The sequence below is a fragment of the Acomys russatus genome, chromosome 32, assembly GCF_903995435.1.
Source record: "Acomys russatus chromosome 32, mAcoRus1.1, whole genome shotgun sequence".
Taxonomy (NCBI): Eukaryota; Metazoa; Chordata; class Mammalia; order Rodentia; family Muridae; genus Acomys; species Acomys russatus.
This window is the reverse complement of record NC_067168.1, coordinates 3,639,764-3,664,617: the sequence shown is the minus strand read 5'-3', so window position 1 is coordinate 3,664,617 and position 24,854 is coordinate 3,639,764. Positions and strand designations below refer to the sequence as shown.

Here is a 24,854-nt window from a genome sequence, read left to right as displayed (position 1 = left end):
TCCTTCTTGTTAAAAGTCTTGGAGCAATCAGGGGTACAAAGTGCATGCCTAAACACAATAAAAGCAATATACAGCAAGCCTATAGCTAATCTCAAAGTAAATGGAGAGAAACTTAAAGCAATTCCACTAAAATCAAGGCTGTCCACTCTCTCCATATCAATTCAATATAGTACTTGAAGTTCTAGCTAGAGCAATAAGACAACTAAAGGAGACCAAGGGGAAACAAATTGGAAAGGAAGAAGTCAAAGTATCGCTATTCACAGATAGTGTACATAAGTGACCCCCAAAATTCTACCAGAGAACTCCTACAGCTGACAAACACCTTTAGCAAAGTGGCTGGATCCAAAATAAACTAAAAAAAAAAAAAAAAATCAGTAGCCCTCTTTATACAAGTGATAAATAGGCTGAGAAAGAAATTAGAGAAATAACACCCTTCACAGTAGCCATAAATAATATAAAATATCTTGGTGCAATTTTAACCAAGCAAGTGAAAGATCTGTATGACAAGAATTTTAAGTCTTTGAAGAAAGAATTGAAGAAGATGTCAGAAGATGGAAATATCTCTCATGCTCATGGATTGGTAGGATTAACATAATAAAATTGGTCATCTTACCAAAAGCAATCTACAGATTCAAACGCAAATTACCATCAGAATTCCAACATAATTCTTCACAGACCTTGAAAGAGTAACTATCAATTTCATAAGAAAAAAAATCTGAGACAGCTAAAACTGCAATAAAAGGAGCTAGAAGGATCAAGGACACCTCAAGTAAACTAACCTGGGCCCATGGAGGCTCAGAGACTGAACATCCCCCCAACTAAAGAGCATGCATGGGCTGGACCTAGGCCCCCTACACATAGAAGCAGATGTGCAGCTTAGTCAACATGTGGGTCCCCTAACAAGTAGAGTTGGGGCTGTCTCTGATTCTGTTGCCTGCCTTCGGGGCACTTTTCCCTTGCTGGGTTGCCTTGTCTGGCCTCAGTGGGAGAGGATGTGCTTAATCCTGCTGTGACTTGATGTGCCAGAGTGGGTTGGTACCCATGGTGGGTCTTGGATGAGATGGAGGAGGAGTAGGTGAAAGGATGGGCTGGGAGGAGAGGAGGAAAGAGGCTGCGATCAGGATGTAAAGTGAAGAAATAAATTAATGGGAAAAAGAATATTAACATAGTCTTATATGTAAAAGTAGCAAAACTTTCAAAATATTCTTATATAGGGCAATTGAGAATTTACCTTAGGGTGAACTGAATAGCTTTGCTGTTTTCTACATTATGGAATGACCTTTTTCTTTCTTTCTTTTGTTCTCTTTTTTTAATTTTTGGTTTTGCTTTTTGAGGTTTGTTTTGTTTTGTTTTCTTTGAAACAGGGTTTCTCTGAGTAGCCCTGGCTGTCCTGAAACTCACTCTGCAGACCAGGCCAGCCTTGAACTCAAATATTCTCATCCCTCTGCCTCCTGAGTGCTACCACATCCAGCACTGTACTGGTTTCAAATTCCTAAGTAGAACAGTGTTCTCTAGGCCTTAATATGCACACAGGTCACTGATAGACCTAGTTAAATTGCAAATTCTGAATCCACAGCTTTGTGAGAGTCAGCAGTTTTATCATGAGCTACAGTGGTTCAGGATCTAAGCTCCCTCACTTGATGGTATGTCTCTAAACACCAAAATATGATAATTGAATTACTTGTATTTTAAGGATTTATTTTTATTTTTAAATTTTTAATTAAAAATATATTTTATTAATTTATTCATATTACACCTCAAGTGTTATCCCATCCCTTCTATCCTCCCATTCCTCCCTCCCTCCCATTTTCCCCTTACTCCCCTCCCCTATGACTGTGACTGAGGGGGACCTCCTCTCCCTGTATATGCTCATAAGGTATCAAGTCTCTTCTTGGTAGCCTGCTATCCTTCCTCTGAGTGCCACCAGGTCTCCTCATCAAGGGAACGTGGTCAAATATGGGGCACCAGAGTTTGTGTGAAAGTCAGTCCCCACTCTCCACTCAACTGTGGAGAATGTCCTGTCCATTGGCTAGATCTGGATAGGGGTTTGAAGTTTATTGCATGTATTGTCCTTTTGCTGGTGCCATAGTTTGAGCAGGACCCCTGGGCCCAGATCCGCCCGTCAAAAGGTTCTTTTTTGTAGGTTTCTAGGTTAATTTTAATTTTATTAATTTATTCAGATTACAACTCAATTGTAAGGTTTTATTTGAAAAAAAAAAAAAAAAAGAACAGCTTTAAAAGTTGTGCAGCTCTAGGTATGAAGTGATTTGTATGGCGACTTAACACTTTCAAATCACAGAGAGAACAGTGGCATCTATTTAAAAAACACTGGAATAACACTATGTGCATGTATGACATTCTCAAGCAAAAAGATTTTAAACCTTCATTATTAAAGAACAGCAAAAAGAAACCAGGAGAACCCATGTGTTCTGACACCATACCAACTTAGCTATGCTTCCTAGCTACAACATAGACAGAGCTCTGTGGTGGCACAGTAGCACATGCCTCCATCCTCACCTGAGAGGCTGAGGCACAGGGATTGCAAGTGCCCCTGGGCTACATGGTGAAAATCTGTATCTAAACATTACCAACAAACAGACAAAAACAAATAAGCAAGTCCTGAAACAACCCATCAAAAAAGACCCACAGAATGTGAGTTTATATAAAAATACATCTCATTTAGTTTCAAACCCTAGATTTTTGTAAGTTTTTAATTTTAAAGTTAGTCTTGCCTCTCTGATCCTCTGATGCTGAGATACATTTTTAAGGTGCAGTTCGCTAATCTTTGGTACATTTACAAGGCGAGCCACCGTTGCCACTATCTAACCCTAGAACCGTTCTCAGAAACGTCATGAGCTCCATGTCTGTGGAGTCTCCCAACATTGCTTACCAGTCAACACAAAGACAAACCGGCATTACAAACAAAGTCCACTGAGTCAAAACGACCAGCACCCAAGAGTTCAAGGACGAGATGACATTACCAAGTAGAGTGCAGGCCTGCCTGGTGTGTGCCATCTCCTTGGCATCGTCCACGCCTTCAATCATAGGGCTGCCTCCTTGCTTCGTGTAATGAAAACTATCTGCGTGTCCTGCAGTGAAGGAAAGTCAGTGATTTCAGTCTATGAGAAGAACCTTGCTTGGACTCCACCTTACAACCATGCCAAATTAGAGGCGGTGACACTACACTGGGACACACAGGGTTTGGAGTCTGCCCAGTTTAAACTCACATCCTAATACAAGATTCAAGATCTTATCTTAATTGGTGAAATAAATGATACTTTTCTTCAGGTTTAACTTCAAACAAACTGCTTTCCTCTTTCATCAAAGCAGTTTTCAAACATACATAAAAGCAGAGAGGTGAGCCAGGTGGTGTCAACACACGCCTTAATCTCAGCACTTGGGAGGGAGAGGTAGGCGGATCTCAGTGGGTTCGAGGTCTACAGGGCTAGTTCCAGGACAGCCAAGGTTACACAGAGAAACCCTGTCTCCAAAAGACAAAAAAGAAAGAAAGGAAAAGAAAAAGCAGAGGCTAGAACGCTGAGGCCATCTATTCCATACCCACATGCACCAGCTGTCACAAGGCCAATCCTGTACCTGACAGAGCGACTCACGCATGTCCATGGGGGTTCTGAAGCCAGCTGCAGACCCTCAAGCACCATTTCACTCATAAATGTTTTAGTACAAAGGAGTATTTTTTGACAAGCTTGACAATGCAAAGCTTAACAAGAAGAACAGCAACACAAGACTCTCTAGGGTCATAGCCATACCTAGCCGCAGCGTTTTAAACTCGGGCAACTTCGCTGAAGCACAGAGCTGATAGAAGATGTGGTAGTTTCTCTCCTCTTCTGCCTTTGAAATACGAAGACGAGTTTTCAATTGTGGCATTTGAATATAAAGCTCAGGTAAACATATTACAGCATTTTAATATATAGTTATCTCAGTAACTCTCCAATGAAACCTATGCTTTATAGTATATTTACAAGGCAGGAGGATGGCTTGAGACTTGAAGCCAGGTGGGCAAAACAGTAAAACTCTGTCTCTTGAAACATAAAATCTAAGTATAAATGCATTAGTCATATTCAGCATAAAACACCAGCCAGCAAGAATGTTAAGGCTTTTTACTACTGCAGACTAACCTCAAGGCCTCAGACTTGCTAGGCAAGCGTTGTCGGCCGCTGCACTATAACTCAAGCCCAGTTTTGACTTTTTATTTTGAAATAGACTTAATTAAACATCCTATCTGGCTCTGAAGTTTCTGTAGATCAGACAGCCCTTGAACTTATAAGTCTCCTAATTCAGCCCCCTGAGAGGCCTGCACCAGTGTGCCTGGCTTAGCCATGTTCTGAATTAGTGAATGGCCTGATAGATGGCCACAAGCACCAGACACTAATAATTCTGAGGAAGCTAAAATAATTTCTTTTTTTTTGCAAGGCTCACCACCATTTTCTCTTAATAATTTCTAGATTCATGGTTCTCCTAACTTTGCCATATTTTAGAGATGATGATCTCTTGTGACTGTAATAAATACATAAGTGTACTCGACATATATTTATATGCTTTGTATTATATAATATATATTTTCCTATCAACAATAATTTGATAAAAATAAAAGATAATACTTTATAAGCAAAGGTAAATTTTTAGTATTGCCTTAGTCTTTTTCCACATACATACCCAGAGTACAACTGCAAATTTTACTGTACATATGAAGTTGAACACTAAAATCCAATCAATATATTTTTTAGATTTTGCAATATATCAATCTGGATAAAGATTAGCATTCATAAGGTTAAAGGAAGTCTTGAGGCCTAAAGGAGTCAGTGACTACTGCAGGGACACAGGACACTGAACAAACATACCAGCGATCACAGGGTCAGGTGGCTCGGCACACAGAAACCAGAAGAACAGGTGAGTCTGCAGAAGCACTGCTGTCATCTTTGTGCAGCGTGTCTAATGCCAGCCTACTGATTTGGACTGAGATTCATTCGCTCTTACAAACATTCTCAATGTTCTCCACTCCAGAAGACTGGGGAGGGGCTAGACTTACTGCCGAGCCTATAGATCAGGGTTAGCCCTCAGCACTCGTCATTAGGCAGTCCTAGCCACTGGTCAGCATGCTGAACCAAGGTCAATCTCCTATCTGTATTACCTTTGCTCAAAGCCCTGCAAATTTCTTTTTCTCAAAAACTAATTTCTACCTTATGCATACAAGTGTCTTTCTTGCATGCATATCTGGGCACCACATGTGTGTCGTGTGTGTGGAAGCCAGAGGAGGGTGTTGGATCCCTCGGGACTGGAGTTACAGGCAGTTGTTAGCTGTCACATAGGTATTGGTGTTTGAACTTGGCCTTCTTTTAACCTCTGAGCCACCTCTCCAGTTCCACATTCCTACACGTTTCTATGTGGCCTTAATACACTTATGGTTCACTCATTCTTTCTTCTTATTAATAGGCAATTTTTTAAAAATCCTATATAAGTATTAAGGTATAAATAATACTGGTGTTTGTAATTTAAATACTAGAGTAATATTGAAGACTGGTTATTAACTTAGTGTACATACCAAATATTATGTTTTAAGTTTATACATATCAAGTATAATTTATTTAAGATAAAATATTTAACCAGGCACAACCCCAAACTCAAAGCCAGGGTGCCTGGTTACTCCAACTCATGACTCTTGGTATGCGCCAGATAGAGCCACAAAAGACTTAAGTGTCAGAGTATTGGACTCTGCCATGTGGAGTATTTGAATTTTAGTGATGTAGCATCCAGCACCTGGGCCATTGACACTCTGGATGGCAATATGAGGTGTGTAATGGGTTACCATACTGACACTTTCTGATAATAATCTACATTCCTAGTGTGCCTACGACGTGTGAATGCATACCTGCTTGCTGTAAGTGTATAACATGCCTCCTCTCCATCAGAAAGGAACAACGGTATAAGTTCAACAAAAACCCTACACAACTATCCCACTGCGATTTTGATGGCAGCTTCCAGTCAGGTTATGAGGCCTTTCTTTTAGCTTTTTGCAGAAAAGAGCTGAGCTGAAACATCAGCGTTAGCAGAAGGAAAGCTAGTCTGCAGAAGAGGGCTTCTTCTTCCTCCAGAAAGCATGTTCACAGAGAGCCCTGCTCATTCAAACCCGGGCCCGATAACACGGGAACATTCTATAATGGACCAGAACCACAGGGCCCAGTGCTTGTTGGGCTCTTCCCCCCTGCTCATTAGACCACTTCCATTCCTTGGGTGCTTCCCCCTTCTTAATGAGCTGTCTGTTTCTATTTCTACCTAGGTCCCTTTGCAATCCTTTGTGATCTAGGGTACAAGAACCTAGGATTGGGTGCCTCTGCACTCAGATCTGCGGCTGAACACTCCTAAGCACGTGTTTCCTGACACTCTGGGCCTCTTCACTCTGTCTGACCTCTACGCCTAGCTTGAAAGGCCTGACTTTTCTGTCTTCTCTTCCTGGTGGCTGCTGAGATTCTGAGCTTTCCTCCATTGTTGTTTTACTTTTAAACTTGAATAAAGCTATCCTCAAGCCTCTGGGCCAGTTTTTAAAGCATTTTAATAAGTCTAAGAACTCAAAGAGACACCCCCCTTGCAACTTCCCGGATAACATTACTATTCTACCCAAATAATGTCATATCCTAAGAATCAAAAGAAGAAAAGAGGACAGGGGTATTTTGTTTTTCTTAAGCTGTGTTCAAATTGTAACTCTTTGAAGATATAGATAAATGCTTTATTTATTAATTAGGAAATATAAAAGACAAAGACTAAATGGTACCTCTTCTTAACTAAGCTTTACAACAAGCACCTGTAGGACAAAGTCAAAACTACCCTGCCAGGCTCAGAAACACAAATACTGCACGCTTTCTTTAACAGGCAGAATCTAGGTGTAAATATAAATAAATGCATAGGGCGCGAGCACACACACACACACAAATACAAAAATGCAACATGAAAGTAGAATAGAGTCTATGGTGAGAAATGATGTCTAAGGCAGAGGATAGGAGAGAACAAGAGGTCATGGAGTGAAGAAAGACAAAACATGTTTTCTCTCACATGTATAATCTAGCTTTAAGACATATTTAGACAGATAAGCATGCACATACACATACTAATGGCAGTAGGAGGACACCGAGAAAGAAAGCAGTCCAGGAGGAGAAAGGAAGGGCAGCAGGAAAGGTGGGGTGGTGGTACCGAGCGTATGTACATGGATGCCATAATGAAGTCCAACCTTTTCTATAGTTTATAAAATATGAAACATTAAACTCGAATCAGTGCCCACTCTCCAGGACTACTAAAGAGGTAGTCCCTTACCTGCGACAGGCATCGTTTTTCACCTCATTCCAGGTGTGGTTTATAGTAACGCTGTAAGAAGACGCTCAAGAGTACTACAAAATAAAGTATGGCATGCTAACAAGCAAGGCCAATATAATTGTTATGGCATGGCTTCATCCACTGGCATAAGATGACCATCATTTTGGAGGAGAGATTATGCTATCTCTGGTAGCCATGGAGACCAATTGAACTGAACCCCAAAGAAGTAGCTAGGGATAAAGGAATGGCGATGGAGCTGTGACATACTCCAGTAGGAAGAGAGAAGTTGTGGTCACAGCAGCTTCAGCTGGGATTGCAGCTGTTACTTTCCACCCTGTCCTCCCACAGTGTCAATGATCTTGGATTATTCTAGAACACATAACAAATGGAAGGCTAACGGACTGTTAGTCTGTGATGCTTCTTCCCTGAGGCTGTCATCCATGATGGGATGGGACTTTGTAGTGACAGAGCTGCTTTGGGGCCAACCATGCTATGTAAATAAACCCGATAAACTCATTGGTTCCTCAAATTGTACTTCCATAAAATAATCCTTTTAGTCTGTCGTTGGTGCCCTCTGTGGGTGTTTGTTCCCATCTCCCTGAGAAAGTGTCACATAATAGTATTTATTATATAATAATCCAAAAATTCAACACAAGTATTTGAGTGTGTTGTATGCACAGCCAGCTTACCTGGAATACCACTCTGGATTTCTCTAAAAGGTACGTTCTCATATTGGCACCGATGATTCGATATCTCTTATCAAAACCAATTTCTATATATTTCCCAAACCGGCTGCTATTGTCATTCCTGGTCGTTTTAGCATTTCCAATTGACTAAGAAGCAAGAGAGAAAACAAGATTTTAGAAGGCCAATGCCTGTTATTTACAAAGCTTACAGAGAGAGAGAGAGAGAGAGAGAGAGAGAGAGAGAGAGAGAGAGAGAGAGAGAGAGAGAGAGAGAGAAATAGAATCTAACTCTTCCATTTTTAACTGATTCTTTTAGGATGAGAACGAATTCTGCCCTTGTAGGCAGCACAAATGTCTGCTTTCCCCCACCTCCCCCTGGCTGCACAGGTAGACACCAGCAATCTTTCTTAGTCTTGTTATTCTCACAGAGATGAATTTCAGAAGCAGCAGGACTGATGCAGCAGTGATGAGACTGCCATACACCATCTGGGGCGTACAGACATTCCTGTCAGCAAAGAGAGAAAACAAATGGGGCTGGGGCCACCAGAGCAAAACCTCAGAAGACTGTCTTATGTAAATGATGTCAATGTCTAAAAGGCCTTTAGACAGTTTTATCGCCTTATTCTATAGCAGCAGAGGACAGACTGGACTGCTCATTAGCAGCGTATTAGTAATTATGCATTCTATTGATTGACTGATGACATGCTGAGGCAGCATCTCACATACCCCGGGCTAGCCATGAGCTCCTTACGTAGTTGGGGATTCCTTTAAACTTCTTCTCCTCCTGCTTCAGTTTCTCAAATGTGGGGGGTATAGGCATGGGTCACCAAGCCTGGTTTTATACACTCAATGTGCGTGCCATTTTCAGGAACCAGAAATAAAAAAAAATAGAGCATTCTTGTATATGGTGTGAACACGTGTATGTGTATGACCCATGTGCGGTAGCCCTGGACCTCTCTGCATGTGTACATGAAGCCAGAGGTTAGTGTCAATTGTCTTCCTTGACCAACTGCCATTTTATTTACTGAAGTAGAATTTCTCACCGAATCAGAGCTGATAATCCAGCTTGTTGAGGTACCCACCTTGCCCTAGGATGCCCCTGTCTCTACCTCCTGAACACTAAGATTACAGGCAGGACACCAAACCCAGCTTTTTAAGGTGGGTACATAGGATCTAAAGTCTAATTCACATGCTTACAGGGTAAGCACTTTATCTACTCAGACACCTCCCCAGACCCCAATTGTTGTTGTTTTAAAGATAGAGTCTCATATAATCCACATTCACCCTGAACTTGCTTTGTAGCTGAGGATGACCTTGAACTCCTGATCCTTCTGTCTCTCTCTGTAGAGTGCTAGGATCACAGGTATGTGCACAAGGCTTTGCTCATGTTAGGCAGCCATTCTCCCAAGCGAGTAACATCTGCAGCCCGGCACTGGTTTTGATGGTTTTATCTATCTTGTAAAATATCTTCAACCAAATACTGAGAATGTAACTTTGTACTAAATATTCTACATAACCTTAAAAATTTAACAGCATATGTCCGCTTTTTAACTCAGTGACATGCTTCTGTGAATTTCTCTTTTAAGGCAAAACAAGAACAATAGTATAGTTAGAAGAGCAAGCATTCACATAATGAATATATTAAACACTTAATAACCTTATTTCATATAAATTAACATTTTCCCCTTGTACAGAGTCTGGATTAGTATATCAAAACTATAGCAAAGAGAAAGATGTGAAAACAGTATAGACTATTAGGAGAGACATTAAATTTCAGGGATACAAACAATAGGACCCTAGCCACCGCAGTCAGCATACTTGATCCATGGAGCAGCCAAAGAAAATGTGTCAGCCCTGTCTCTAACAGAAGGGAGATAGCATCATCATTTGTGTCAGCAATGAGGATACTATTAGGATTTGGATTAGCATTATTAATTCATTTTAGAAAAAGAATAAGAATGATTAGAAACTGTCTTCCTAGCAAATTACAGAGTGGTTTAATGCAGCTCAGGATAATTTAACAAGACAGATTTTACTAAGAAATTACAATCTCAGTGTGTGTGGTGGTTGTGTTTCAATACCTAAAGGGCCTGCTATATAAGCGAACTCAGAAAATAAACCTTTCGTTTAATGACAAGAACCTTGAATAGCTCATTGGCCAAAGATCCTACTGCAATGGTAGTTGGTGAAGATGTTGTCTTTAGTCCTTCGATGTAGTGTTTATTTATTTATGAGACAAATGCGGAAGCTGCTTTAACAGCCCGGGGTGTGAGCAAGGGTTTGGGATTGGAATTGCTCATTGGTGCTGCTGCCATTGCTGAAATGCAGCTTGTAGATGATGTTTTTCTTGCCTTTGATCAGATTGTGAATGAAGCTGCCAAGTGTACTATCGCTCTGGGGATCTTTTCAATTGTGGGAGCCTTACCATCGGGCCCACAGGACTCTACCAGTCCCAGAGTCCTGAAGCCTGTTTTGCCCACTGCCCAGGGATGAAGGTGGCTATACCCAGAAGTCCTTTCCAAGATAAGGCACTTCTGTTGTCATGGAGGATTTTAAAATAAAAAAAATCCATGTATATTTCTGACCCTAAGAAGTATTGTATAGGGCAGTGGTGGAACAGGTCCCCACGGCACTGTACAGACCCCTCAGCCGCAGGCTGAAGTCACCAGGAAGGCAGTGACACAAGTCTGGTTGTCTGGGACACACAGGTTTATGAAATTTGAGAAGGGGTTTCCATGGCCATGAGAAGAACTTGCAGTGTTTTTTGAAATCTCCGGTTTGTGACTAAAGTGCCTCAGAACACAGACGCACTCTGTAAGTCTGCGTCCCTAATGGGGTGGCTGGGCCTGGAGAGATGACTCAGTGGTTCCTAGGAACAGCTGCTCCTGCAGAGGACCCGGGTTCAATTCTCAGTGCTCACAACCATCTATAACTCTATTTCCAGGGGATCAGAGCTGTCTTCGTGCTCTGGCCTCCATGGGCCACGCATGCTCACGGTGCACATGCATCCATGTATGGTAAAGACCCTTAAACTGTTTGAACCAGGATGCCTACTGATCATCCACAAGCTCTTCTGACGGGCGCTGCACATCCAAGGCCAGCTCCACAATCCAGGAAGACCGCTTTCCAAACCAGAAGCTCCCATATTCAGTGTGTGTGGCTGTGACACTATTTCTTCACATTTTTGAGCTATTTTACATCTCAGACAAACGGAAGTGCTGCTGTGCCCTTGGAAGATACTCAACTACTGACCACAGAGAACACCAGGGAGATGTCAACTAGATACGGAAAAAATTTTAATTTTTCATATTGCTTCAGACTTCAAATTATAGCTTTATGAGATGAACTATCATGGATACTGGCTGGAGAGCTGTAAAGTACTTACTGTATTAATAAAAGTGGATTGATTTCCATTGGGTGTTGTAGAGTAGCTTTCTAACATGCTCCATGGGTGGTAATTTTATAAACTGTTTAATGACCATAATATGACCATAATGATTGGGTATGGTGTTGTTCTTAAAAAAGCAAAAAAATCTAACATGTCCTGTTTCCAAACAGACTGAACCCGACCAGTGCTGCCCACATGTTTGTGGGTGTAATGTTGCCCACTGAAGCATGGGCACCCTACCAGAAGCCACACCCCTGAAGGAAACTGAGTTCTCATCCCTCAGCGGCCATCAACTACCAACACCTCTTCAGCCAGGGGTGGGACTTTATTCATTCCTCCACCAGGCAAGCACATCTGCTGAGAGTTCTTGGATGCAGCAGCCCTGCTAGGTCCAGAAGACACTGTTTTATGACAGTCCTCCTTACCCTCTAGCTCTTACAGTCTTTCGGCTCCCCCCTTTTGTGATGCTCCTGAGCATTGGGGGGGGGGGGGAGTATAAATACAGATGTCACATGTAGGGCTGAGTACTCCCCAGTCATTTATTCTCTGTACTCTGATCAATTGTGACTTAGCTCACACTTCTTGACGTACAAAAAGTATGTGGTAGGTTCTTTTAAAAAAATATTTTTACTTTTCACAATGTTTTATTTAGAAAAATGAGATTAATAATAAATATAGAATTTCCAGTTGAAAAGGTACATTCTGTCAAAAAAAAAAATGACACAAAGTTATCTGTAGTAAAAAAAAAAAAAAAAAAAAAAAAAAAAAAAAAAACCAGCAGCATCAATGACATCATTATGTGCTTAAAAGGCCCTACCCTATGTAATTTCCTGTCTGTATCTAACTAAGCTAGTTAGGGGAAAGTGATTATGATTTCATTCTTTAACTTGTATCTACTGTTCAATCCGAATACTAGACCGACAGCTTGCTAAAACCATACTACATGCTATGAGCAGAGGGTAGGCCAGGGCTAAAGCAGACCTTCTTGCCTTTCAGTAAAGCATTTAAACACAGAACAACAAATAGTTGATGATGCAACTGACATCAGTTTGAAGGCTCGGGTGTTTCAGCAGGCCCCTTTGATCTCTCTGAGAAGCACTAGCATCCCCAGAGGGATGGGTGAGCTCATGAAGGTAATGCAAGGAATACTGGGGATGGAAAGTGTAAGGGGCAGGGGCAGGGAGGGAACAGCAGGGAGGGGTTGGGGGAGCAGGGGCTCAACCTAGGCTAATTATGCATGAAAATGACATAAGGAAGCTTGTTAGGTTGTATGCTAACAAATACATTTTAACAAAATTAAAACATTGAAGGCTGAAAAGGTGGCTTGGCAGTTAAGAGCACTGGTTGTTCGTTTGGTGGATACAGGCTTGATTCCCAGCACCCACATGGTAGCAGACAACTGTTTCTAACTCCAGTCTCAGAGCAGCTGACACTTTCTGGCTTCTGTTGGCACCAGGCAAGCATGTGGTACACATGCATACATACAGGCAAAACACTATATACATAAAGTAAAAAAAAAAAAAAAAAAGTAAAGAATAACGACATGATTCTAAGCCCTGGACTTGATATGAAAAGATGTGCCTTTGTCCACAACCTCTAGTTGTGTCGTCTCTAAGTACTACATCCACAAACCTGAACATGGTGGACAATCTCTCTGATGTGCTCTCGAATTCAGTTTGCAAGTGTTTTACTGAGAATTTTTACAAGCATGTTCACTAGAGGTCCTAGACTATAATTTTCTTTCTTGCTTGTTTTTCTTTTCTTTTTCTTTTTGTTTTGTTGTTGTTGTTGAGTCTTTGGCCTAATTTTGGTATCATAGTAACATTGGCTTTATAGAAAGAATTTAGAAATGCTCCTTCATTTTCTATTATATTAAATAATTTGAAGAGTATTGGTATTACTTCTCCTTTGAAGGTCTGGTAGGATTCTCTCCTGAATCCATCTGGTCCAGGGTTTCTCTGTGTAACAGTTGTGGCTGTCCTGACACTCACTGTGTAGACCAGGCTGGCCTTGAACTGACAGAGATCCACCTGTCTCTGCCTCCCGAGTGCTGGGACTAAAGGCGCGCCACCACCACCCAACTACTGAGAAGCTACTTAGCTACTTTTTCTATCTTTTTGGGTGTTTTGGGTTTACTTAAATTAATTTCATCTTGATTCAGCTTTGGTAAACCATACATATCTTGAAATTCATTCATTTCTTTTAAAAATTTCCAGTCTTATGAAATAAAAAATTTTAAGGATATCCTTATGATTCTCTGTATTTCCTCAATGTCTGTTATAATATCTCCTTTTTATATCTAATTTTATTCATTTGGGTTTTCGCTTTCTTTTACCTAAAACCTTGAATGAAGGTTTGTCAATTTTGCTACTCTTTTTGGAGGAACAACTTGTCAGTTTATCAATTCCTTGTATTTTTCTTCATTTCTATTTTGTTCATTTCAGCCCTGATTTTGATGATCTCTTCCCATCTACATTTCTGGAATTGTTTATCTTGTTTTTCAAAGCCTTTCTGATCTGAGAACCCTCATGGTTTTGATGCAGGCACTAAGTGATGTAATCTTTCCTCAGGACTCCCTCCATTTTATTTCGAATTGGGCATGTTGCATTTCCGTTTTCACTTAACTCTAGGCATTTTTTCCTGATTTCTGCCTTGATCTGATTATCATTTACTAGTGTGTTGCTTAGTTCCCATGATTTGTACACTAGTACAAATTGATGCTGGTGTCCAGCCTTATTCCATTATCATCAGATAGAATGTAGAGTGTTATGTTAATTTTCCTATATTTGTTTACATTTCTTTGTCCTAATATGTGGTTGATTTTGGAGAAAGTTACATGAACTGTTAAGAAGAATGCGTATTCTTTAATGTTCATGTGGAAGACTAGGTAGATATCTGTTAGGTCCATTTGATTTAGAATGTCAGTTTAATTCCAGAGTTTCTCTGTTTAGTTCTTTTGTTTGTGATGACATATGAGAATAGAAATCACTTGCTGTTATCACTGTGGTGTCGTCAATCTGTAGTTTATATACGACCGTGTTTCTTTTATGAACTGGGTTCCTCTGTGTTTGGCACACATATGTTTAAGATTTTAATTTGAGACAGGATGTTGATCGGTAGCAACTCACCGTGCAGCCCTGGTGCTAACTCACCGTGCAGCCCTGGTGGTAACTCACCGTGCAGCCCTGGTGCTAACTCACCGTGCAGCCCTGGTGCTAACTCACCGTGCAGCCCTGGTGCTAACTCACCGTGTAGCCCTGGTGCTAACTCACCACCTAGCCCTGGCTGACCTCCAACTCATGGTGATGCTTTTGCCTTAGCCTTTTAAGAGCTGATACTATATATATCATATATAAATATGGTGATATATATCACCATAATTGTTTATTATTTATTTTTGAGACAAGGCCTTATGTAGTTTAGGTTAGCCTCATGTAGCCAAGAACCATCCCAAACTCCTGACTATCTCGCCTCTACCCCCTAAATGCTGGAATTACAGGTGTGTGCCACTACTTCTGCCTCCCATCCTTTGTCTTTAAATTGAAACAACCTGTCTGAAGTTGGTCAAAAGTCTTTACTAGAAATACCCACTCCTTTCTTTTTATTTTATGTATACACACAACACACATGTGCCTGGTACCAGAGAGGAACAGAAGAGGGTGTTACATCCCCTGGATGGTCCAGGTGCCTGTGAACCGCCACGTGCGTACTAGGAGCCCAACTCAGGCCCTCTCTCTGCAGGGCACCGGGTACTCTCCCTGCTCCCGCCTCTCTCTCCTCGTGCCAGGATCACAGTCATGAGCCATCACACCTGGCAAGAGCAGCAAGCCCTCTTGATTGCTGAGCTATCTCTCCAGCCCTGAAGACTCTCTACTTTTTGTGTACGGTACTGGGAACTGACGGCAGGGACTTGTCGGCAAGCCCTCTACCACTGAACTACATCTCCCATCAGTCCTCTACCAGTGAAAATCTTCTTGATTTAAATGCAAATAAATGAACAGTGATACAGAAAGAGGGCCTTTATCCTTTTTTGCTTATCTTAGCCAATAAGGTAAATTCCTCTTAACCGCATTTTATTAAAAAGAGTATCTGTGACTATTTAAAAATTGTAGTGCCATTCCTATTAACAAAAGTCATATGTGTACTGTAAACAACAAAGCAATGTAGCTGTTTTGTGAAAGAGGTAGAAAATAGCTCTTGACGTATTCTAGAAGGATCATTGGGACTTATTCCCACGACAGACTCAAACTCTAGTTTTGTATCACCTAACCTAGAAGACATGGGGTTTCTTAAAGCTATGGCAACCAAGATTTCAGGGTATTCTAATACTACGAACTAGAAAGTCTTAGGACTCTGTCAGATACTAGGAATCTGTTGTCACGCGGGGGAAATGAATAAAAGCCTAAACCAAGCCTTGCTGTGTTTGAGCTCAAGTTAAAAACTGATTCCAGAAAATGTATGACTTTAATATGAACATCAGAAGCATCCACTAGACAGAGCTAAATCCTTTCAGAACCTTAATTTTAGATTTTACTACTCTCCTCTGGCACAGCCATCTGCTCCTTCCAGCCCATGCTCTGTCAGGAACGTCTTCCTTGCTTTCCCTGCCGCATGCCTAGCCTTGGAAGCCTCTCCGCTTCCTGGGAATCTCTTGTCTCAGTCCTGCAGGAAGGGAGGTCCTGCGGCTCTGAAGGGCAGCAGTGTACACATGGGTCACAGCATTCGTTGTAGAGATGTTACACACAGCACTGCAAACCAGGCAAATTACCTCTGCGCAGATTACTGCAATAACCACTTGTACCAAGGGGCATCAGGTCAGGGTTAGCTCCATCTGGGTGATAAAGACCACTTGACTGGGAAAAAGACAGGGATAAATCATGCCCATTTGAATCGTTAACAAGAAAGGTTTATTTCTGCTTGTCCGAATTTCTCTCCATTTAATGAAATGTATTTTTCTCATTTTCTTACGAAACTGTAATTTTCCTGAAATACTATTAGCCAACAATACTGTTCCAGCTACAAATCTCCAGACATCAAATGCTATACATCTGACCCCTCGTCTGTGGCACAGCCATTTCTACTTTGTATGTGATTGGCTTTGGTTTGGGTTGGTTTTCCAAGGCAGGGTCTCACTCTGCTGCGCAGGCTGGCCTCGAGCTCATGGTGCTCTTCCTGCCTTCGCCTCCCTAGCGCTGGGACGGCAGGCATGAGCATCACGCCCAGATGTTTCTGATTTTTTAAGGTTCGTTATCTTTTCATGGTATTTCCTTTCTCAAGAATTTATAATTTTGAGTTTCTTTACTAAGATATATCTTTATAATATATTTTTTAAAGTAAAAATGCTCATGTCTTTAGGGTTTAAATGTATAATTCAGATTTTGGGAAAAAATTAAAATTTGTAGTTAAAGAGGTTGAACTAAGCATTAAAAATGTACTGTGGGTAAAAGAGTACAGGAGCCCATTCATGCCTGAGTGAGAGCAAACCCGTGTTTTGGGAGTGTAAACAAGACCCGGGACTGGGAAGGAATGAGTAACTTCCCTTCTGGACAAGGAACAGCAGGCATGAAGAGGTGCTGCCCGGCCTCATAGGCGGAGTTCTTTCTGAAAGTTAAACGGCAGCAGCATACTGGAGTAAAGCCAAGTCCTCTACAGCTAGGAGCTGCTCGAAGCACCCACCTGACAGAATCCCATTTTCCTACACCTCTTACTAAGATACAGACAAGTATTTCCTCAACTTTAGAGGCTGGAAACCCTAGACTTTCTGGCATGTACTATATCGATCAAGTTTTCAGCCTCTTTCTTAATTAGATACCACAGGAAAAAAAGGTTGAGACTGTTCTGTCTTACCTCCATGATGGGGTTGGAGGCCAAGACCTTTTCCTCAACATTGGCCTCACTCGCTGAACCACTTACAGTTGCAAAGTATCGCATGGCATACTTAGCCGAGACGGTCTTCCCTGCGCCTGACTCTCCACTTACAATGATGGACTGATTCCGTTCATCCCTGTGGAAACAAATAAGAGTGACTGCCAGTGCCGCCACCTCCGAACATGAGTACCACTGTTCCTTTCTCCTCACGAGGCACAGTGAGTTTCTGCTGGTCGCATAATTCAACAATGCATAAGGAAGCATATTACTTCTTAGCCAGAATGTCTACTTATATGCACGACAGAAAAGGATACACCACTAACTTAGAATCACATATCTGAGGATGCCTCTGTATTACAGGCGTTCTGAATTTTCTGTGTGTATCTCAAACACAGTATTTTATTCGCGGGGATTTGCACTGGTATTTTATGATACTGTTGTGAGCTACCATAAAATAAAGGGGAAATGTTCTTTGGATCTACAGCAAAAGGATTTAGACAGAAGTGTGCTTAGTTAGAAACTTTATAAAATCATTTGCATTATTTCAAATTGTCTGTCTGTTGATGATTTGTGAAGCAGCATTGTCCATAAGCTCCTGTTCCTACCAAGCACCTACAGGTCCCAGGGAAGAAGCCATGGTGCTGGTTCATGTCATTTAAAAATGTCATTCCACAGTTTAACTCTTCCTCATCCTCCTATCCCATCTCCATCTTCTGCTTTTCTCGTTTTTCAAGGCAGGGTTTCTCTATGTATTCCTGGCTGTCCTGATCTACCTCCCAAGTGCTGGGGTTAACCATGGCACCAGGTGAGGGGAGGATAAAAGAAAGAGAGTACAGCGAGACACAAATGGAATTGGGGGGAGGGGCATTGCAGGGCAAGGTAGAAACCTAGCGCAGTGGAAACTCCCAGGAATGTGGGAGGGGTTCCCTAGGGTAAACGCCTAGTATTGGGGACATGGAGTCTGGACTGGCATTCTCCTGTAACCAGGCAAGGCTTCCAGTAGAGGGATTAGGACCCCCACCCAGCCACAAAACCTCCCACCTACAAATTTGTCCTGCCTGCAGGATGTGCTGTGGTAGAGGTGGTGCAGAAATTGTTAGAGAGGCCAACCGATGACTGGTCCAGCTTGACGCCCACACCTTAAGAGGGAGCCTACCCTTGACACTGCCTAAAGGGCCAGGGAACAGAGGCAGGATGGCTCAGAGATAAGATATATTCAAACACAACTGGTGAAACAAAACAAAACAAAACAAAACAGAAAATCAACGAAATGATTCCTAATGATACTCTGCTATACTCAGACACGAGCCTAGCATAATCGTCATCAGAGAGGCTTTGTCTAGCAACTGATGGGAGCAGATGTAGAGACCCACAGCCAAACATTGGGCAGAACTCAGGGAACCCTGCAGAAGAAGGGGAGGAAGGAACGTAGGAGCCAGAGGGGTCAAGGGCACCACAAGAAAACCCACAGAATCTACCAAGCAGGGTTCATGGTGCTCACAGAGACTGAACGGACAACCAGGGACCCTGTGTGGGTCTGGCCTAGGCACTCTGCATATACGCTATGGCTGTGTAGCCCGGTCTTCTTGTGGGACTCTTAACAATGGGATCAGGGGCTGTCTCTGACTCTTGCCTGGTTTTGGGACACTTTTCCTCCTACTGGGTTGCCTCACCCAGCTTCAATATGAGGGAGGTGCCTAGTCTTATTGTATCTTGATATGCCATGTTTGGTTGCTATCCTTGGGAGGCCTGCCCTTTGCTGAAGGAAAACAGAGGAGGAGCGAATGTGGGGGAATTGGGTGGGGTGGCTGAGAGGAGAGGAGGGAAAACTGTATTTGGGATGTAATGTATACGAAAGAGTAAATTTTTTAAAAAGAAAAATAATGTCACCACATTCACACCCGAGGATACAGTAATAGATTACTACTACTGTTTTTTTGTTGTGTAAAGATGAAGGCTAAGTTATGATGGAGACCTCAGGATGCTGGAGGTGTCAGAACCAGGAGGTACTGACTGAGTGCCTACAAAGAGAGCTGGGCTCACTGAGGGTGGCAGAGCCGGAAGGGCAGAGCTACCCAAGCCCGTTAAAGTCATGTTGGACCACAGAGCTGCAGAATTTGGTATTTTCCCTGCTGAGCTTCAGTCTTGCTTTGTTCTGACCACTCCTTACCATGTGCCATTCTTACCTGTTGGAGCAGTATGTTTATTCTGTGCCACTGTATACTGGAAGCATGTAACTTGTTTTACATTTTGTAGGAGCTTGTCGCTAAGAGATTGCTTTGAGTCTCAGGTGTGACTTGGGATTTTAAACAGTGTTGGGACTGTTAAACATGATGGGGACTTTAGGGCTTGGCTGATTGCATTTTACATTACACGACAGTCATTGGGTTATGGGGACAAGAAGTGAAAGGTGTGGTTCAAAAGTGATGTGTTTGGGTGTCAAATTGACAATGAGCGAAGCGGTGCTGTCTAAACTTGACTGTTAGATTGCTAAGATTCGAGTCCCTGGTCATCTCTGTGAGGGGTTATCCAGGCTTGGTTAACTGAGGGAACACCCATCATAAATGCAGCAGTGCGGTTCCAGGCCTGCGGTCTTGAGGAGAAAATGACTGTGAGCAATCATCTCTCTCTTTCCTGACTGCTGATGCAAAGTGACTGGCTGCCTCTTCTTCTGCTGTGACTTCCTGCCAGGAAGGACTATGTATCCTTAAACTGTGAGCCAAAATACTCCCTTCCTTCCTTAAACTGCTGGTTTGCTGTATATCTTGTTACAGCACCGATATAGGTAACTGATACAGGGAGGAGAGGTTTATTTTATATTTTAGCCCATGTTCACTTGGTTCCTTTGTTTCTGGGCCATGGTAAATCACAGCAAGGAGCGAGCATGCAGTGAAAGCAAACCTGTCCACCTCGTGGTGGCCAGGAAGCAGACAAAGCTGGGTTGGCTCACTGATGAAGTTAGTGCACCGATTGTCCAGTTGCCTCTCAATAACACTTCCAAGTCTTCAGCACACAAACCTTTGAAGCCATTTTATGCTAAAATTGTAACACACATGGTACCAAACCTGACTTAGGATGCGCTGACTGAAAGCATCAGTGTAACCCTCCTTATAAGGTAGCATGCATTCCACACAAAGAGGATACTTGGCACCACAGGGTAGCTGAGTCACAGCTGTTAACAGGAGAGATTTCATCATCTCTCCTGTTAGGTAATGAACCTCAGGATACCAGAGCACTCTGACACCACATAACTAAATGGATAAGGGATGGCCTAAGAAAAGACTGGTAATAATACAGTCAGAAGTAATAAAACCAGATGACATGTCTGAATGGATGGATGTTTTCAAAGTGCCTCTACTTATCAGCCAACACGATTTAACCCCCAGAAGAATCAAGGCGCTCCCTCTTTTCCTCTTTGGAGAAAACAGCCGAGGAGTTCGTTTGCCTAAAGTTGGTTGTTAGAGCATACACCCCTAATTCCAGGGGTACGGGGAGGTCTACAGTAGGCTCCTTCTGCTTTGCTAGGTCACTGCTTAGCATGGTCTGTTCTTCACTAAGAAGAAAAAAAAAAAAAAAAGGCCCATGCAGTAAGCCTAGCCTAAAGATAGCAAGCACATTTCATAGAACACTGTAAGGTCAAGTTGGTCAGTCCACTTGTGAAACTGCTCCATCCTACAGCTGTTAAAAGTGAGATCCACAGAGATCCGTTTCAGTTCTATGGATATCGGGAGAGACGCAGTTCATACAGATGCTGCGGTTTATTCCTGCTGTTGTTTGTTCTGTTTTTAACTATACTGGAGTTAACCACACAGTACTAACTTTTCTTTTTCAATCAAAATTGTAAATAAAACGTAGGAACATTGCCTGATGAGTCACACAGGACAGGAAATACATAAAATTAAGATAATACCACATTACATAGCTATAAGGACACAAAACTACATTTTGATGTTCTAATGAGAATAATACCGTGATTTTGGTAAAGGAAAACAATCAGGGAGCCAGTGAGGTGACTCAGCAAGGGAAGTCGCTTGGCTCAGAACTAAACCTAATGAACTGATGGGGAGAGAACTGACTCCCCCAAGTTTTCCTCTATACACACAGGTGTGTGCGTACACACACAAACACACACGGACACATTTTTTTAAAAAATCAGTCAGTTTTAACATGAGAAAGGACAAGAAAGAACGTGAGAAAAGGAATACCAGAGACAATCCAGAGCCTGAACTCCATTTGCCTTTTCTCCTCTACAAGTCAATAGGCCCACTAAGCGGAGGGGGGGGGGGGGCAGTCCTCCCGAGGGCGCCGTTCCCTAAGGTGCACGTTAGGAACGGAGATGGGGGCACAGTCATTTCTACCTAAGACAGGGCTATCATGATGGCTCAACAGGTAAAGGCACTTGCCACCAGCCTCTTTTCTGGCCTGCTCAGGTACTACACCAACGCGGTACACATGCATACATACATGCAGGTAAAATACCCATGCACATGAAATAAATCAGTAAACTAGGGTGTTAGCCCACCTCCTTACCTCTCCCCTCCCCCTCCCCCAACGTGTGCACATGACCTGCTCTTCCTGTAACTTCTACACCTCTAGGAAGGAAACTGCTCACCTTCCATCTCTGAAAACAAATCCCTGTTGCCATCCTAACGCCTGCTTCTCTCTTACCCCACATCAGCATGTTTCCCCCCAGTTCCATCTTAAAAATATATCTAGACTCTATTCCCCTCTCACCATCCTCATTAACAATCTCAACTAAATCGTCATTTCTCACTCAGATCACTGGATAGTCTCAGGCCTCATCTCCTGAGTTCTACCTTTGTTTCCTCTGTTCTGTTACCGTAAAGTTACTGCGATACGATTTTGAACTTGTAGAAAGCTACACACATAGTAAAATGAACTCCTGCTTGTGCACCACTCGAATCTAGGAGCTGCCCGCTTGCTTGTTTCTCTAATTTTTTTTCCATTCTAATATTTCCTGCAACATTTTGAGTATAGGTTGTAAACATGTATACTCCTGCAACCTTCCCAATGTTTGCTAAGGAGAGCTCTGCTCTAACCTATTTATAATGGCTGAACTCAGCAAAGTTAATATTTCGACAACACTACCAGTTTAGTCAATCATCTTGTCATAAGTGACAAGCATAATCTTTATTTACTTTTCCTCGTTTACCAGGCTCTGTTTGTGGGGTGGAATTTTTGTCTACTTTGCTGCTAATCTTTTGGACTGTGATTATGAAATTTCTGCCGATAACGTTGAATTATATCTTCCCTAAACACATGAGGGCTTTGTAGGAACAGTGGTGACATGCAACCCCAAGATTCACACCTGGGAAAGATGGCAAGTTTATTTGGTAAAGGGAAAAAAAGGTAAGAAATGATTCTGCAGCGTGATCCCTAACTAAGCCAAAGGAACACACTCTGCCTGGTGACTGTAGCAGAGTTTGTGGGTGACGATTTATTAATATGTGATAAACATTCTAATGGAAGCACATTTTCAAACTATCTACAAGAGAAAACAGGGCAAAGGAAAAAAAAAAAAAACCACAACCTTCAGTTAAGAAATTACACTGACTGACTCACGGGGATATCATGTGGGACGAGGACGGTGCCAGGAAGCAAGCTGCATCTACTGACACTCAAGGGTTGCCACAACAACAGTGAAAAACCATACTTTCAGATCTGAGAACAGTACTGGGGGTGAGATGTGCTTAACACACGCAAGGCTCTTGGTTTGGTCCCTTGAGCCAAAGGAAGTATTGTCTGAGAAGCCGTGTAATTTATAAATGTTCAGAGATCAGTTTCGAGTCTAGCAGTCCACAGGATTTCCTCTCTGACAAGTGAGTCTCGGGCGTAGTGAGTGGCGCCGGCATCGCACTGCAGTGCTCTGGGACTAAAATTCAAGTCCTGGTAGACACTGTTCAGCTTAGAGGAAGATGTACTGACAGATGGAATGTTCTCAGTGTTCAGATTTTTTTTTGTTTGTTTGTTTGGTCAGTTTTGTTTTTCAAGACAGGGTTTCTCTGTGTAGCCTTGGCTGTCCTGGACTTGCTCAGTAGACCAGGCTGGCCTCGAACTCAGAGATCCACCTGCCTCTGTCTCCCTGAATGCTGGGATTAAAGGTGTGCACCACCATGCTCAGATCTCTCAGTGTTAAGCTTTAACCTTTGGACATTCATTACTGTTTTATAGTGGTATTGGGAATAATGTAGCATATTATATACTGTTAATTCACTCAGTCACTTTATATTTAATATAGTAATATTTTGGTGTCAGAATAACTGAATTTGAAAGATGCTTTTCCTATTATGAGACCTATACAACTTCTCTAAGCCTCAGTTTTACCAACTGTAAAATGAAGTTCTTATTAAACAACACCAAACTCAAAAAGTTGTTGTGAAAATAAATATTGTTATTAAATTGAAAGTTACCAATGCCTTGTGGTAAGACAGCACAGACTTAATTTTAGCTCTTATTATTGAGCAGGGTGTGGTGGTGCACGCCTGTAGTGCCAGCACTCGAGAGGCAGAGGCAGATGGATCTCTGTGAGTTTGAAGCCAGGCTGGTCTACAAAGCACGTCCAGGACAGCCAGGGCTCTGTAATACAGAGAAACAATGTCTCAGAGAAAAAAAAAAAAGTACTATTATTAGTAAAAGGGCATAATGGCTTCTATGGGCTCTTTCATTGAAATAATTCTTAAATTCTATCACCCTTTGGCCCCAAAATGTGCACTGGTTGCAAAAGAGAGAAATGAAGGCCTCTAAAGTGCTAGTTTCCTTTCTACTTTACAAGCTGCTTTTGAGGATCTCCCACGTGTTACTGTATCAAGTTTCTCCTTATAAGCGTGACAAAATAATTGTTTTCCCTCAGCACCCACCCTCTCACATCACATCACTTGTTATTCAGAGTAGACTCTTATCTTGAAAGTCATTTTATTTCCCATTCTCTGCCGTCAAACTGTTAGGACTCTGGGTGACATGAGCCATACTTTGCAGATGCTCGTTATGCACACATAACTGATGTCCTGCCATACATTTTTAATTGCTGTCACACAGACTATTTTTCCAGCTCACAGTTCATTTGTTACTTTGCTGAGTGACATTAGGGAAGTCACTTATTACTCAGCTTATAACTGAACTCCGAGTCCTAGCCAATCAAACACAACACCTGGTGTGCTCCGTGGCCTTTCCCAGTCTGTTGTGGGATGGTGTGGCCTGTGCTCTTGGTCCTGCTGAGATGCTTCAAAGCCTCATTGAGAACGTCTAGGTCATCATGAAACCCTACCATACCAGGTTTGCCAGGAGGCTTGGGTAAAAATGGGATTAATGACCCTCATTCTTTATAAAATCAGGGGTGCTATAAGAGACGTAAAGCTCTGAAAGCCTCCAGTCCTGCACCTGCCCGTGGCCATCATTAACCCCTCCCTGAGTCCACTCAAGCTGAATCCTGTCGGCTAAGCCTAAACAAACTGTGTCGGGTGGGAACACAAAACATCACTGTGCGCTTGTCTGAGTACCATTTACAACGTGGCGTTACTAACTGTATGTGAGAAGCACCAAAGACAAAAACAAAACAAGCAAACAAACAA

General features: G+C 42.2%; 1 protein-coding gene and 2 pseudogenes across 1 annotated transcript in view; 2 read left to right on the top strand and 1 right to left on the bottom strand.

Moving 5' to 3' along the window:
* The window catches only part of Myo5a (myosin VA), a 157,824-nt gene that overhangs the window by 82,172 nt on the left and 50,798 nt on the right, over positions 1-24,854 (bottom strand). Inside the window, exons 5-8 of the mRNA XM_051140184.1 lie at positions 17,245-17,401; positions 8,013-8,156; positions 3,768-3,849; positions 2,982-3,089 (exon numbers count right to left, since the gene is read on the bottom strand). Of these exons, the coding sequence (XP_050996141.1) occupies positions 2,982-3,089; positions 3,768-3,849; positions 8,013-8,156; positions 17,245-17,401 (491 nt within the window). The remainder of the gene's footprint in view (positions 1-2,981; positions 3,090-3,767; positions 3,850-8,012; positions 8,157-17,244; positions 17,402-24,854) is intronic.
* LOC127184426 (2-oxoisovalerate dehydrogenase subunit beta, mitochondrial-like) lies at positions 8,828-10,777 on the top strand (annotated as a pseudogene).
* LOC127183990 (ATP synthase subunit ATP5MJ, mitochondrial-like) lies at positions 24,503-24,683 on the top strand (annotated as a pseudogene).